We start from the raw sequence: 16,804 nt of genomic DNA, 5'->3' as shown, positions 1-16,804 counted from the left end.
CCATTTGAGAGCGAACTAGGAGCCTTGCCCTCAAGTCGTTACCAGGGGCATGTGCATGCCATCTACAGAACCCCGTGGGGCAAAGGGGTAGGGCGACTGAGAGGTGAAATCAGACCACAGCACGGAACTCGTTTCCAGAAGTTGGCTTTACTTGGCAGTACAGAAGTCATCTAGAGCCTTCCCCACCAGACAGAAGCAGCCACCCCACAGGCTCCATCAAATCAATACTGCAGCGCAGTTTGGTCCACTTGAGAAGCCAGACGTGGTACAGAAGAGGAGAGGGAGAGGGGGGAAGAAAAATACTTGCACAAACACAGACACAACCTTGCCTGCTTTGGAGTTTCATTCTTGCACCAAGTTTTGTTTTTATTAGTTTTTTCGCCTTGAAAACACAAAAAGCCTTGCGGCACAGTTGTGTCCCGACAGATGTAAACGTTTTGAGAAGCTTTTAAGGAGAGGGGCGGAGGTGGGAAGAGGGGGGCTGGAGGGGAGGAAGAGGAGGAGGACACCGGGTGAAAATCCTGCCACGTGGCTGCAGTTGCTGTGGGCTTTGGCCATAATGCAGCTTTGCGATGAAGTTTAAGACTGGATGGGATGAGTCTCCTGGGCAGAGGGAGCATGGCAGAAAGACGAGGAAATGGTCAGCAGGGCACCTTTTGCTTTCACTGGAGCACAGATCAAAAAGGAATGGGTGGGGGGTGGAGAAGGCAGGGTGGGAGAGGACTACAAAGGGGTGAGGAGAAAGAGAGGCGGGTGTTAGGGGTTTGGGCTTGTGCACCCCACAATCTAGGTCAGCAAGGGAACTTTTAGCATCTGCTCATCCTTTAGTCAAGTTAGCAACAGTTAAAAAGTCAAGGGCGTCAGTATCTGCCAATTTTGACACAGCAACCTCGTTTAAAGAATAATTAACACATGATTATATCCAAAGAGGGGAGGAGCGTTTTCACCAGTGCAGGACTCTTTTTTTTTTCTTTTCAATCTCAGGAGATATGATTACAAAAAGCAGGCTTTTACAATATTGAACTTCGTACGGTGCTCGCTTAAGTCCCTCTGTGTATACATAACACACACCCCCAACACCAGCCAATTTAGATCTCTAAGTTAAGACTTAAAAAAGCACCGTTACTGCTGGTCCTCCTCTCCGTAGATATCGTTCTTCTTCCGCTTCATCTCTTCGAAGTCGAACTCTGATCCCATCATCCTCTTGTAAATGTCTTTGATGTCATCACACGTCGTCTCAAAGTGGGTGGTTGCATCATAGGTGCGAGAAATAAAGATCTAGAAGAAGCAAGAGGGGGGTTTACTGCCAAAGCTTCCCCCTTCCAATCCCACCCACCAGGGCGTGTGGTCTTTTGCTTCCCAATTCATACACACCTGGCTCTCTCTGCCCAGGTCAGTTGGTGCAAACAGGTCACAGACACTAACAAACCTAAGGGAGATGAGAAAAGAAAAATCACTTTTAATGGCGATTCTGAAAAAAACTTTTAAGGATGTTTCGAAAGGGCTGTCCCAGGGAGGTTGGAGAAAACTTAATTTCTCCTTCTCTGGAAGCTAGGACCTGAACCAATGGCTCCAAGTTACAAAAAGGAGATTCTAAGTAAAGACCAGAAAGAGCTGTTCGACAGTGAAATGGACTCCCTCACACATACAGAACTCCTCCACAGGCAGTTCCTAGAATAAAAGGTAAAAGGACCCCTGACCATTAGGCCCAGTCGTGACCGACTCTGGGGTTGCGGCGCTCATCTCGCTTTATTGGCCGAGGGAGCCGGCGTACAGCTTCCGGGTCATGTGGCCAGCAGGACTAAGCCGCTTCTGGCGAAACAGAGCAGCGCATGGAAATGCCCTTTACCTTCCCGCTGGAGTGGTACCTATTTATCTACTTGCACTTTGACGTGCTTTCAAACTGCTAGGCTGGCAGGAGCAGGGACCGTGCAATGGGAGCTCACCCCATTGCGGGGATTCGAACCGCCGACCTTCTGATCGGCAAGCCCTAGGCTCTGTGGTTTAACCCACAGCGCCACCTGCGTCCCACAGTTCCTAGAATACGTATTCTCAAATAACCCATAATGCACGGCAGGTGTGGGGGTGGCTATCCTCTGCCAAGGGACCCCTCTTCCGGAGCTCAACAGGCCCTGTGCCTCCAAGCGAAGATGGCGAGTTTGGAGCAGGGGAACCTTACTTCTGCTCAATAGGCTCAAGGAGCTCCAAGGCAGGCTTGATCTCCTTCTCTGGGTCATTCGTCTCCACGGTAGTGCTCACAATCGCGATGTACTTCCCTTGCGCTGCCACGTTGTGCGCGGACGAGATCATGCAGACATAGATGTCTAAGAGAGACAAAAGGGGCAGCAGTCAGGGGACCCCGTTTCCAGCTTGAGCTGCTTCGCCATCCCCGTCACAACACGCGGCTGAATTAAGACTTGCAGCAGAGACACAGCAGGATGCTGCAGCCCAGGCACTGTAGAGTGTGCCCAGCCCACCAGAACAGGAAGTCAGCCCAGGAGTATCTGTTAGGAGAGCTCTATGTTTTTTTTTAAAAAAATATTTTATTCAATTTTCAGATACAAAGATTATAAACATAACCTGAAAGAACAAGAGAAAGAAGAAAGAAAAAGAAAAAAGAAAAACCAACCGTTCAATACATTTTTCAAATAACTAACTGGACTTCCTGACATCTCCCCTACCCTGCATTCTCAACAATAATGTTTTCAGCAAATTATTACCTTGTTTCGTAGCTTATTTTGTACTTTTCAAATACTATCTCAATTTTTTCATACTTTCCATCAATTACTTATCTCCTAAATTAAACATAGTATTACCTTAGAATTTAACCTTTTCATACTTAAATTACAATTTCCTAATTCACAACTTTAGTAGCTGAAGCTATAGTTTCCGAATCGTGAAAATTTTAACATTCATATAACTTATATTGTTTTTGTAAATAGTCCTTAAATTTTTTTCCAGTCCTCTTCCACTGTTTCTTCTCCCATATCTCGGATTCTGCCGGTCATTTCAGCCAGTTCCATATAGTCCATCAATTGCGTCTGCCATTCTTCCAGTGTGGGCAGATCTTGTGTTTTTCAATATTTTGCGATGAGTATTCTTGCTGCTGTGGTCGCATACATGAAGAAGGTTCTATCCTTCTTTAACACTCTCTGGCTGACAATGCCCAAGAGGAAGGCCTCCGGCTTCTTGGTAAAGGTATATTTAAATACCTTTTTTAACTCATTATAAATCATTTCCCAGAAGGCCTTTGTTAGGAGAGCTCTATAAGGTAGCAAGAGCACTGATGAAGCGGGAAGGATCTAGACTCAAGCATGTAAAGAGCTCCACTTGGACCCTCAAATCTAGACCGAGGTGTTAAGTATTAGGGATTTTATCCAGTTATAAGTCAGTCTCATTCAGTAGCACCAAGAGATCTATTAAAACTCTTCCATTCCCGCTGGTCATTACAAGAATTCCCTTACTAAGAAACAGTGCCAGAGTTTGCTTCTCCCTCCAAATCTCTCTCTTTTTTTGGTCACAAACAGGAAGTCTACACTGTCTTATTGCTGACATCTGCAAGCAGCCCTGGAAGCCTTTTTTCAACCGAAGGGTGTGTCAAAAATGCTTCACGTCAACACAAAATATAGATAACATGAGCATTCTCTGAAACAATACAGTAAGGAGAAAAGAACTTGGAAAAAGAGGCTGCGCAGTGCAGAGGCAGAAGCCTGAGAAATCTGTTAACAAGAAACCGAACCACTGCTCCTACTCCAGCATTTTCTACAAAATCCAATTATCCCAAAAACAGCTTCAAAAGGATAACGATACAAAGCTTTGCTCCTCTACAAAATTACCGTATTTTTCGCTCCATGAGATGCACCTGACCGTAAGACGCACCTAGTTTTTAGAGGGGGGAATGCAAGAAAAAGAATATTCTTTAAAGGGAGCGCTGAGCAGTCTGTATGCATCCCAGGCTCTGCTCAGTGCTCCCTTTGACAAGCCGCATGGAGTGTGTGTGCAGCGCTTGCAGGCTTTTCCCCAGGAGGGAGAAGCCCCCAAGACCACACACACGCTCCACGCGGCTCGTGAAAGGGAGTGCGGCTCTTGGGGGCTTTTCCGGGAGGTGGGGGAAGGGACTGAGGGGCTAAGCCTGAAGCTAGAACAGCAAGAGGGATCGCTGCGCAGCCTGCATTCGCTCCATAAGACACACACACATTTCCCCTTACTTTTTAGGAGGGGAAAAGTGCATCTTATAGAACGGAAAATACGGTAGGTATGTCTGGGCTACCTTGGTCAATGAAAATGGCTGCGGTCTTCCAGGAAATGTCTAATCCCAGAAGGAATCTGCTGGTTTATGCCCCCTGTCAATCTCACCTGACTTAGTAGTAGTCTACTAAATAAGAAGAGAACCATCAACACACTACTCATTTTTTAGCAGTTCCCACTGGTGGTGTGTCTTGGGTCACTCGTTCATGACACGACACATCAACAAGAGAGGCTGCAGGAGCCGTATGCCTCAAGCGAACCAACCTCATCTTCCAAGCTTACCCGATTTCCTGTTAACCTGGTTCTGGGGAATGATTATCTGGCACGAGTTGGCATCGTTGGTGTTCTTGATTGGGTGGCTCAAGATACAGATGACCCGGATGACTTTGCCGGCCTTTTTCACTCTCTCCGGGACATAGCTGGGGTCGCAGATGAGCTGCTTGCAGCGGGCAATCTGCAGGGGAGGCGGCACAGGTTTAGGGGCCCTTTTGTTTTCAAAAGGGATGTCAAGGTTCATCAACAAGAATACTGCAAGAGTGGCCCAACCAGCGCCTGTCCGTTACAGCTGCCACACCCCATTTGAACCAGGCAGAGGGCCTTCTTGGTAGTGGTACCCGCCCTGTGGAACACCCTCCCATCAGATCTCAAGGAAACAAACAACTATCTGACTTTTAGAAGACATCTGAAGGCAACCCTGTTTAGGGAAGCTTTTAATGTTTGAATTTTTACTCTGTTTTTAGGCCTCTGCTGGGAGCCGCCCAGAGTGGCTGGGGAAACCCAGACAGATGGGCGGGATATAAATGATATTATTATTATTATTATTAGTCATCTTCCACTCCCCTGAAGGGGTCAAAGTTTGCTCCAATTCTGCTCTGCTGGGAAGGGCAGTGAAGGGTCAGCAACACAACCAGCCTCCTCCTGGGCCCTGCTGCTTCTAAATCTGCGCGCAGGAACGCTACTTTCTAGTAAGCAGAGTAGGAAAGAATGAAGAAATGCTTTGGCAAGGACAAGGAGTGTCTTGGATAGTATTTCTCCCCATCCTTTGCCCACACTGAGACTCTAACCAGGGGTAGGCAACCTAAGAACTGTGGGCCAGATGCGGCCCAATCGCCTTCTCAATCTGGCCCACGGACAGTCCGGGAATCAGCGTGTTTTTACATGAGTAGACTGTGTCCTTTTATTTAAAATGCAGCTCTGGGTTATTTGTGGGATCTGCCTGGTGTTTTTACATGAGTAGAATGTGTGTTTTTACTTAAAATGCATCTCTGGGTTATTTGTGGGGCATAGGAATTTGGTTTTTTTCCCTTCAAAATATAGTCCGGCCCCCCACAAGGTCTGAGGGATGGTGGACTGGCCCCTTGCTGAGAAAGGTTGCTGACCCCTGCAACATCCACCTGCCACAGCAGTTGATAGGCACTGACATCCCGTAGTCAACCCTCCCTCACCACCCAACTGAACATGTCCTAGGGCCTTTTCAATGCTGTGTGTGTGTGTGTGTGTGTGTGTGTGTGTGTGTGCGCACATGCATGCTTGTGCTTTCCATCAATAGTTATGCCCTCAGCAGTTTCAACCCAGAGCAGCCTTCTTCTCAGCTTTGGGTCCCTGGGTGTTCTTGAACTACAATTCCAGTCATCCCTGACCACAGGCCCTGCTGGCTAAGAAACAATGGAAGTTGGAGTCCAACCACATCTAGGGACCCAAGGTCAAGGAAGGCTGACCCAGAGACTCAGCTGGGAATGCTGCAACAAGATTACTCAGAGGGAAGCACTAGCAGGGCAATACATCAACACCAGCATCTATAGATGCCAACAAGCACCTTCCCCAACTTGGGTGTAGGGAGAAAGGAGAAGAGGAACACAAAGGATGACCCCAAACTTCAATCAGTTATGCTTCGTGAAGTTCACAGATGAAGTTTCAGGGAAGCAGCCATGTTAATCTGTTGCACAGGGAGCCCAGGGTATCCTTCTGCAGAACAAAGAACCCTGTGGAAGCTTGAATTCCCATGGCATACGTTTCTGTGGGGCAGAGCTCACTTGTCAAAGCTGCTATAAAGAAGGGGGAGGCAGGGGCATCGAGAGAAGTGAGACCTGAATGACTCCATTTGTGTTAATTCTGCCACCAGTTTGGCCAGGGGTGATAACTGCATTCAAGCACAAACTGGGACCTGCAGATCTATCACCTTGGAGCTTTTCAGCCCTGTTTTCACATCCCAGCAGAGGAGCCAGCGAATGGCAAAGAGGTTTTGAGCAAAAGAGAAAAACAAAGCCGCATTACCGTACCTCCCCTTCCGATTTCACTCCAACCACTTTGCCGTTTTCTATGACGATCTCTTCAATCGGTTTGTTCAGCATGTAGGTGCCTCCATAGATAGCACTTAACCTGTCAATAAAGTAACATAGCTCAACGTGGTGCCGACAATGCCAGAGTTGCGGGTTCGATCCCCGTATGGGACAGCTGCTATTTCTGCACTGCAGGGGTTTGGATTAGAATTCAGCCTTTCTCAACCTGTGGGTCCCCAGATGTTGTTGAACTACAACTCCCATCACCCCTAGGTAGCAAGGGCATAGCTCAGGGGTGATGGGAGTTGTAGTCCAACAACATCTGGGGACCCACAGGTTGAGAACCACTGGGTTAGATGATCCTCAGGGTCCCTTCCAAGCCTGCAATTCTAGGATTCTATGCCCTGCTGGTCAAGTGAGCTGATCACAAGTTCAGGCAGCTGAAACCCACAGTTCTGCCAACAGCTGGGGGGGGGGGCTGGCTGGCTATGGAAGGAGCATGCAGCCCCCCCCCCGACACAAGGTCCCACAGCCCACATTAAAGCACGGGCAGTGTATCCAAAGTATGGAAAATGGTACACAAAAGGCAATGGAGAAGCTCTTTCCTAGATTGCTCCATTGGAACTGGAAGGCTTTGACTCTGCGATAAGTTTGGAAGAAGCCCCGTGTTTGCCAGGAAAAGGAATTTGAGCCAGACAAGGGCAAGAATGCCTTTACTCACAGGCAGGGGCGTAGCTAGCTGCTCCAGCACCCAGAGCGGCGGGGCCGTGCGAGCAGTGCAGGGGGGCGCTACACGGGGGCGCTACGGTGATTGGCGCACAGGAGTGGCGCACCGAGTTGCCCACGGAGTCTGCCTGGCAAGCCCCACGCTGCCATTTCCGGGCGTGCTGCAGGGTCAGTCCCTGCACTAAGTGCCGACCCCCGCGGTGTGCCAAGGATGACACCTTCCCCCTCCTACGCCCCTGCTTGCAGGCAACTCTGCTGGGAGGGTATTATACCATGCCTTGGTCTTTAGAAAAAAGGGCTTGGGTTGCACAAAGTGGCTGTCCTGAGGACTAGAGGCAAATCATTCCCTTTCTCTTCATTTTCACCACGCAGGTGGCTGTGTGCTCCAGCCACACGACTCATTGAGAAGGCTGCCCTCCACCCCCAAGCCTCTTATGGGTCCGGCAACTGGCTTTGCTGATGGGTCCCACGCAGCCCAGCCTCTCGCTGAGGAGGCCCATGGTCAAGGCAGCAGCTGCCCATTGATTTCCCAAGGGAAAATCCTCCCAGTGGCAGACAATTCCTCTGCCAGCTGCATGTCGATTCCATAGAAAAATTAAGAGGGGCCTGGAAGCAGAAAGGAAGGGAGCCCCAAAGCCTGCGAGTGCAGAGAATGGGTAGGCAATTCAGTGGAACCACTTGCCGAAAAGGGAAAAGGAAAGAAAGGTTCGCTCACCTTGCAAATCCTTGGGGCAGCTCTCCCAGGCCATAAAGGGGATACAGGTAAGGGCTTTTGCCATATCTAGCCAGAGACTCGCTGTACAGCTTAATCCTGTTGATTGTTTCTTGGCAGGGTTGGTCTAGGTAGCTGAGAGGAAGAGGAGAGTTTATATAATGAGGATCAGCTTTTCAGGCTTCATCGCTGCCTTTGTGCATTTCTCTGCACTTCTATGTCTAAACATCTAAAGAGGTTTAGGGGTGAGTCTTACTGGTTTTGGTCTACCGTTATTTTAACTTTTCAAAAGTCTTATTATTAAGTTTTCTTAATAACCACTTTGGTTTATGGTTTTCTGTAAACTGCTTGAGGATTTTTACAGTCAAATTTTATAAATTTTGTGAAATAAAATGAATGAATCGGTTCCACCATTCCTTTAGATGTTTCTCCACCAACTCAAACTTCAGTTACGCACTAGAACACAAAAGCCTCTCTTAAATCTTAGCACACAAGATGTTTCTCATGAGCACTTTTTAAAAATTACACATTTCTATACCACTAGATTGAGGGGGATGAAACTTTGTAAAGTGCAGATCAAAAGAATAGAGAATGGGGGTCACGTGACAGTGCGAGCTGGTGTAAATAAAAATGTTTGAAGCTGGCACCCAAACACAGATAAGAAACCTGCCTCGTTAATTCCACAATATAAGCCCTACCATGCTAAATGGTCCCTTTCTTGTGACCAAACAGCTGTTGTGCTTCCCCAGATTTCAAAAACAGGCAGGAATGTATGGAGAAAGACAGTCCTTCAGGTAGGTTTTTTGACTTTACATTACTACTGCTACTAATTAAATTTGTATATTGTTCTTCATTAGAAGATTGCAGGGCGGTTCACAACATAATACGTAATAAAGCAAAAATAAACCAATGACCGCGTGCCCCCAAAACATATTTAAAAGACCGTAGAATGTTAACCAGCCAAAGGCCTGAAGCAAGACCTTAAATTTGGTCCAGTAGCAAAGTACAGTGAGATTAATTGGAAGTCAGTTTTAAATCTCTTTTCTATAAATTTTATAATAGTTTTCAATACCAGGAGTATATACGATGATGATTATATTCTTATATCTTATAGTGTGGTGGTTTGTTTGATTTTTCTGTAATTTGTTTGATTGTATGTTTGTATACTTGTATGTATGTCTGTTTTTCATAAATGTGTTTATTTTAAATTAATAAAGATATATTTGAAAAAACAATTTGGTCTAGTAGCGTACAGACAGGCAGGGCAGATTCTTCAGCAGTAATATCCCATGTTGTCAACAACCAGCTCCTATCAACAGCCAGGCGGCAATATCTTACACCAGCCGCAGCCTCTGGATGAGCCTTAGGGGGAGACCCACATAAAGCACATTGCAACAGTCCAGTTGGGCCATTGTGGCTGAGCTGTCTCAATCCTGTAGCTCACAGCTGCTGAACCGGCCAAAGCTGGCAAAAGGGGCTTCCAGACCTGGAAGCCACTTGAGCCGTAAGCCATGGAACAAGAAGCAGCCTCGCACTACTGCGCACCTGTCTCTTCAGGAAGAGTGAAACCCCACCCAGAACAGGCATCTCTCTCTCTCTCTGCCACTTACTCATCAGTTCTGTACAGTGCAAGGGCGTGGCCTGTGAAATCTATGACATCCTGGCCCAGGTCAAACTTCTTGTAGACATCCCGCATCGTGTTCTTCTTGGGATCAACACCTTCGAAAGTGCGGGCATCGTTCTCATCAAAGTTGGCAACGTACACCAAGAATTTCCGGAAGCGCCTTTTTTCAAACAAGCCCATCAGACCTACAAAACAAGGAGACAGGTCAGAGAACAGACCCTGGTCCGAAAGTTAGGCTGACAACTTTCTTCTGGATCCACAAGAGGGGGGTTTCAGAACCAACCTGGGATAAGTTACTGGACTTGCATTTCAGCAACAACGCTGCTCCAGTTTAGGTAAGCATCGAAACTGAGGCACTGTCAGGCCGTACTCAAAAAAAGGTAAGGCTTTTTTCCCCCTGCTGTAGTCACGAAAAGCTGAAGGTCCGACAATGGCTGCTTGGGACAAGTCAGCCAGCCATTAATGTTTCCCTCCCCTTATGGTTTTGACTTTTAAAATGAGGCTGCATTTTAAATTGAATTTTAACCTGTATTTTAAATTTATATATATATATATATATATGCAGGTTTTGGTGTCTTCGGGTGTCTTCCCGTGTAAGAGTCGGGGTGTCTGTGCGACGTTTCGACGAGGTCTCACTCGTCATCTTCAGGCTGGTGCTTTCGGCTTCTTGTTACTGGAACAGAGCAGAATCTGGTGTTTGAGTTCCTATAATAAATACTGTTGAGGGGTGTGGTGTATAGCCTCCAACGTTCTGGGCAGAGAGGAAGTTCCTAGATTAGTGTGCCTTTTCTTCTTTTGTTCCTTAATTACTTGAGGGATATCTTGAGTGATTTCATGAGTGATATTCTGAATACCACTGGGTGGGTCATTAAGTGTAGATTAGTTGCTAAAGCTTTCGTGTCTTGACCTCTTGAGCTTGTGAAGAGTTTTTCTGAGAAGATGGCTGTGCTGCATTTAGTTGTGCTCTGGCTTGGCTTCGTGTATAGGGGCGAGCTGTAATTTTGTGCCTTGTGCCAGCCAGATCTGTGTAGGGATTGCAGGGGGGTGCAGCATCCGGAGGTGCCACTATAGTTTGGCTACTGGATGGAATCTGTAATATGTCTGTGGAGAGGGTCTGGGTTTGGGTCTGGTGTGGTTGATTGGTGACGGCGTTCTGTGTGCCTCTGGTTCTGGTGTCGGTTTTTGTGGGGAGGGCTAATTGTACGTGGCTGGGTAGACTTTGCAGGGTATTTCATTACATTGGACAAACAAACAGACGAATAAATGCACGTATCGCAGAACACAAGAATGCCGTCAAAAAAGAAGAAAAAACTTCCTCTCTTTTCCAACACATGAAAGAAACAGGACACGAAATTAATTTTGCAGATTCCAAATTGCTCTTTAACATGGAACATCACCACAAGAGAATAATCATGGAAGCCATCGAGATAGAGAAACACCCTCACAACATGAACAAGCGTGACGACACGTCCCGCCTGCCTGACATCTGGAAATTAGCCCTCCCCACAAAAACCGACACCAGAACCAGAGGCACACAGAACGCCGTCACCAATCAACCACACCAGACCCAAACCCAGACCCTCTCCACAGACATATTACAGACTCCATCCAGTAGCCAAACTATAGTGGCACCTCCGGATGCTGCACCCCCCTGCAATCCCTACACAGATCTGGCTGGCACAAGGCACAAAATTACAGCTCGCCCCTATACACGAAGCCAAGCCAGAGCACAACTAAATGCAGCACAGCCATCTTCTCAGAAAAACTCTTCACAAGCTCAAGAGGTCAAGACACGAAAGCTTTAGCAACTAATCTACACTTAATGACCCACCCAGTGGTATTCAGAATATCACTCATGAAATCACTCAAGATATCCCTCAAGTAATTAAGGAACAAAAGAAGAAAAGGCACACTAATCTAGGAACTTCCTCTCTGCCCAGAACGTTGGAGGCTATACACCACACCCCTCAACAGTATTTATTATAGGAACTCAAACACCAGATTCTGCTCTGTTCCAGTAACAAGAAGCCGAAAGCACCAGCCTGAAGATGACGAGTGAGACCTCGTCGAAACGTCGCCCAGACACCCCGACTCTTACACGGGAAGACACCCGAAGACACCAAAACCTGCATTCCTGTACCCGTGAAAATCTACGAAAGCATATATATATATATATATATATATATATATATATATATATATATATATATAATGCTTTTACTGAAATTTTATTGGTGTTAGCTGCCCTGAGCCCGGCTCTGGCCATGGAGGGCGGGGTATAAATTATTATTATCATTAAGAAAACAAGCCAAAATAGATTTTAATTCTCCTATGTACTAACTCCTGCAAGGACTACTCACCAAATTCCAGCAAGTACAAAGTTTATTGCAAGCTCTTCCAGTGAAGAGAAAAAATGGAACAAGGCTGGGAACTGGGGCCTTCTCCAGTTTGGTTTCCCCAACCACCTCTCTCCTCAGAAGACACCCAGCTGAGTTTGGCACATTGTTTTCTCCCTTGCCCACCAGCAAACATGCAGAAACCTAAGAGCAGCTATCTGCAAAGATACTGTATCTGCGCCCTTTTTTTGGCCATTACAATCTGTTCTCACAAAAACTGCCAGGCCTGATCTGGGAATGTAAGTCAGTGTGTTTCAGACCAGGAGCATTGCTCTACTATTGGCAAGCTCCAGAAGCAGCGATTCCTTCTACCAGGGCAAAAATAAACCTCGTTTGAAGGCGGGCTGATTCACCTCACAAATCTGAGCATGTGGCCATAAACCAAGTGAGAACATTAGCTTTCCTAGTTAATACCAATGAGGAAAAGCACAACTCCTTCCTAGCTCTGCTACTAGAGAGCCTTCAAGTTACTAATTGCCAGGGACTGGACCTGGGGCCTTAGGCAAACAGAAGCAAGTGATTTACCACCAAATCTTAGGTCCCAAACCTCAGAATTATTTGAAGGTGTGAACAGGCATGTAATAGGAGCGATCCATGGTCACGGTACTGAGACAAGTGCTATTAGACTGCAAAAAGCTTTTTGAAATTTATTATGGAACCATTACTATGCAAGATAGTGATTGTTCTAGCATAGATATCTCATTACAAACCTCACTATAAGCCAAGTTTATGAATGGCATTAAGGAGTGCAGATTGGGCCCTCTGACTAATAATTGCTGGGAAAGTGAATGAGCACCAGACCTTTGAACTCATCCCTATTTTCTATGTTGTAAGAAGTGAAAAACATTATTCTTAAACATGGCACGCTAGGAATACTTCAGCTAGCCTGCATAGACATAAAGTTCTCATATACAGTGGTGCCTCGCAAGACGAAAATAATTCGTTCCGCGAGTCTTTTCGTCTTGCGATGTTTTTCGTCTTGCGAAGCACGGTCCGTCGCAACTGCGCCTCTTCAAGCGGCTTTAAGAAAAAAGCGCAAAACGTTTTCGTCTTGCGAAGCAAGGCCATAGGGAAATTCGTCTAGCGAAGCAACGCAAAACTGAAAAACCCTTTCATCTAGCGAGTTTTTCGTCTTGCGAGGCATTCGTCTTGCGGGGCACCACTGTATTCAGTTGGTATATTCTTATGGTACAGAAGCATATAAATATTTTTTATAAATAAATAAGAATCTGCCACACAGATCCATCCATTTATGGTGAAGCTGTACCAGTGAATTCAAACACTGCAAAGTCAGTTTAGTGCTTATAAGTTAAAACCAGATTTGGTCTTTTGTACTAATTTGTTCTACACTTTTGAACAAAGCTCCGGTGCATATCCCTCAAACATTTCTGAAGAGCACAAGAAGTTTGAGCGCAATAATTTTGGACTCCGTATCTTAGAACTCTGGTAGGGAAAGCCGGAAGAGTGCTGTGAAAGCTCCATCTCCTTACTGGATGCCAGGGCTTCAGCCTCAGTCGAAGGGACTTTGTAAATCTTTCCTCCCTTGTAGACGAAGCTTCCTTCAATCACTTTGAAGTCCAGGTAACGAGTGACTTCTGTGTACAGCAACATCTTGACCAGCTGGCCTGAAACCAAAGCAAGTTTAATGAATACGAGTCAGCTGGAGGCGACACAGGTGAAGAAGATACGTTGAAAGACCCTGGATGACCAGTCAAACCATGTATTCAAACCATGTATACAGGAAGCCGAGGGGGACGCGGGCGGCGCTGTGGGTAAAACCACAGTGCCTAGGACTTGCTGATCGCATGGTCGGCGGTTCGAATCCCCGCGGCGGGGTGCGCTCCCGTCGTTCGGTCCCAGCTCCTGCCCACCTAGCAGTTTGAAAGCACCCCTAAGTGCAAGTAGATAAATAGGTACTGCTTTATAGCGGGAAGGTAAACGGCGTTTCCGTGTGCGGCTCTGGCTCGCCAGAGCAGCGATGTCACGCTGGCCACGTGACCCAGAAGTGTCTCCGGACAGCACTGGCCCCCGGCCTCTTAAGTGAGATGGGCGCACAACCCTAGAGTCGGACACGACTGGCCCGTACGGGCAGGGGTACCTTTACCTTTATACAGGAAGCCGGGAGGAGGGACGGACGGGAGCCACCCCTCCTCCTGGCTCGCTAAAACAAGAAAAGGGGAGAGCCTCTGACACGCTCTGCGCAGCTCTCGCTTTGCTTGCTTTACAGCGAGGCAGGAGGAGCAAGGAGGTACGGACGGGAGCCATGACTGTAAAGCAAGCAGAGCAAGAGCCGCTTACACGGCTCCTGTCCCTGCGTCTCCTCCTCCTCTTCTTGCTCCGGTTCCTGCGTCACCTCATTTGATTCAGAATATTTTTTTTCTTGTTCTCCTCCTCTAAAAACTAGGTGCGTCTTATGGAGCGAAAAATATGGTATATGGTTGTTGGCACTGCTTACAAAACTGCATGTGCTAAGAGTTGCACAGGATTCTGGAACTTCAGCTACAGTACACTTGACAGTTATAGGACTAAGAGAACCGAAGGTCTCGGCATGCTCTTTTTTTGTAAAAACAAAACCCAGTGCTGCAGATTAAGTGATTTAGCCCTGAACTTGGCTTAATTCAGATATGGGGGACCAGTAGCCCCCCAAATCATCATTCCTGACGTTTAGCTTCCTAGCTCAGTCTGATGGGAATTGTGGAGTCCAAACACAGCTGGAGAGCCACAGCTGTTTCCTGCTCCTGCTTTAAATGAACAGTCACAGACAGCTAGAAAAATTTAAAGCCCTATGTGGCCAAGGACCCAAGTACCTACAGGACCGCCTCTCCTGGTATGCCCCGTAGGACCTTAAGGTCCACAAATGACAACATTTTGGAGCCTCTAGGAGGTTAGATTGGTCTCAACTAGGGCCAGGGCCTTTTCAGCACTGGCCCTGACTTGGTGGAACACTCTGTCACAAGACACTAGGGCCCTGTGGGACTTGACATCTTTCCGCAGGGCCTGCAAGACAGAGCTGTTCCGCCTGGCCTTTGGTTTGGACTCAGTCTGACCCTTATTGTTTAAGCCCTTAGGCTTATTACTGCAGGGGAAGGCTATCTGTGCTTTCAGCCAGGACCAAACTTCTCTGAGGGTGGATGACACAGCAAGGCACTCTACCTGCAGCAGCCCACACAAATAAGCAACTCTGTACCCCTTTGGAAAAGGCCATAAGGCGGCAGCTCTGCTTATATGAGGGTATATACTGCCCATTCTAACACAGACGCTATGCAAACATGCAAGCTACGGCAGTGGATCCCTAGGACAGCCAACCTGGAAGTATGGGCAATAGCTGGTCTTCAATATCACAATATATGGCCAGCTAAACATTGTGATATATTGATATATCACAATGTCTGAAATAAGGGTGGAACTATGTACAGATGAACAGTAATGCTGAGCAATATACGGTTGTCAACATCATGTTATATCACCAGCTAAACATTGCAATGTATAAATATATCACAATGTCTGAAATAAGGATGGAGCTATGTAGACGCACTGGTTGGCTTCACAGTCTTTCCTGTGTCATTTTTGCTGGTGCCTGCGCTTTTGTGGTTCGCTGCCGGGGAGGGGAGAGCTGAGCTGGCTGAGTTAACAGGGGCTGCAGAAATCAAGAGAAGCATTGGCTGGCTTCATGGTTTTTCCCACTTTGTGATTTTTGTAAAGCACACACACATGCACACTGATTTGTGATATATTGCCAAGTCAAAATTCATGAAACCAATATCACGATATGGACTTCAAACTGGTTTGGGAAAATATACTGATATATCACCCAGCCCTACTTGGAAGTAGTGCCTATAAGTTAACTGGGTCCCAGTACTGTTTGAAAAGGGATAAACCTAAAGGGAGGCACTAATATCTAATTCTGGGGAGTGGGGCTGGAAGACTGGCATGCAGAGGAGATCAACCTACTCAGGTATTTGTGGCATTAAAATACAGAGAAGAAACCTGACGTTTTAGAGAAGGCCACCAAGGAATTTGCCAGCCACTCACCATTTGCCATAAGGAACTTGGGGATCAGGTCCACATTCCAGTCTCTTCCTCGGCCCATGGACTCCGGTGGAGTTCCCGGCAGGCTAAACCTTTTGTACAGCTTTGAAGACAAGAGGTTGTGCAGTTAGGACTGTGGTTATGCCTGCAGGAAGGTCTGTCAACTGAGAAAGTCAGGGCTGTTCAAACTGAGTGCTTAAGCACATGCAGAGGGTCCCCAGGCAAAGACTTCTAGCTCAGCAGAGTCCACCCAATTGTTCTACATATCAGCTCTCCATCCCTAGTCCCAGATGCCATCCTGGGAATTTTCGGGGCACTTCTGGATGCATTGCTGCTGTAGGATTACGTACCTTTTACCAGCTTCATACTGCACACCAGCTACAATTGGATCGGGACCACTTGGCCCCTGCATAGGTAACATCAAGACTGTGCTCTATGTGAGTGGTCCCTACATAGCTTTGGTCCAGAAGTTCCAGCTGGTGCAGAATGCATCAGCTTGGCCGCTGATGGGGTAAGCAGCTGGCAGGATGGGGCACCTCTGCGAAAATCTGCACTGGCTACCCAGGCTAGCTTCGAGGTTCTTGTATTAATATACAGTGGTACCTCGCAAGACGAATGCCTCGCAAGACAAAAAATGCGCAAGACGAAAGAGTTTTCCGTTTTTTGAGTCGTTCCGCAAGACGAATTTCCCTATGGGCTTGCTTCGCAAGACGAAACGTCTTGCGAGTTCTTGCGAGTTTGTTTCCTTTTTCTTAAAGCCGCTAAGCCGTTAATAGCCGCTAAGCCGCGC

At 47.0% G+C, this 16,804-nt stretch overlaps 1 protein-coding gene across 1 annotated transcript in view; it reads right to left on the bottom strand.

Moving 5' to 3' along the window:
• Positions 1-128: 128 nt before the first annotated feature.
• Positions 129-16,804, bottom strand: part of GDI2 (GDP dissociation inhibitor 2) — a 31,253-nt gene continuing 14,577 nt past the window's right edge. The window contains exons 3-11 of the mRNA XM_082239218.1: positions 16,018-16,117; positions 13,476-13,610; positions 9,576-9,774; positions 7,969-8,100; positions 6,528-6,627; positions 4,531-4,702; positions 2,180-2,324; positions 1,375-1,429; positions 129-1,278 (exon numbers count right to left, since the gene is read on the bottom strand). Coding sequence (XP_082095344.1) covers positions 1,123-1,278; positions 1,375-1,429; positions 2,180-2,324; positions 4,531-4,702; positions 6,528-6,627; positions 7,969-8,100; positions 9,576-9,774; positions 13,476-13,610; positions 16,018-16,117 — 1,194 coding nt within the window. The 3' untranslated portion in view covers positions 129-1,122. The remainder of the gene's footprint in view (positions 1,279-1,374; positions 1,430-2,179; positions 2,325-4,530; positions 4,703-6,527; positions 6,628-7,968; positions 8,101-9,575; positions 9,775-13,475; positions 13,611-16,017; positions 16,118-16,804) is intronic.

This window comes from Podarcis vaucheri, assembly GCF_965113315.1.
Source record: "Podarcis vaucheri genome assembly, chromosome: 10".
Taxonomy (NCBI): domain Eukaryota; kingdom Metazoa; phylum Chordata; class Lepidosauria; order Squamata; family Lacertidae; genus Podarcis; species Podarcis vaucheri.
Note: the sequence above shows the minus strand (reverse complement) of the source record. Positions and strands in the feature narration are given on the sequence as shown.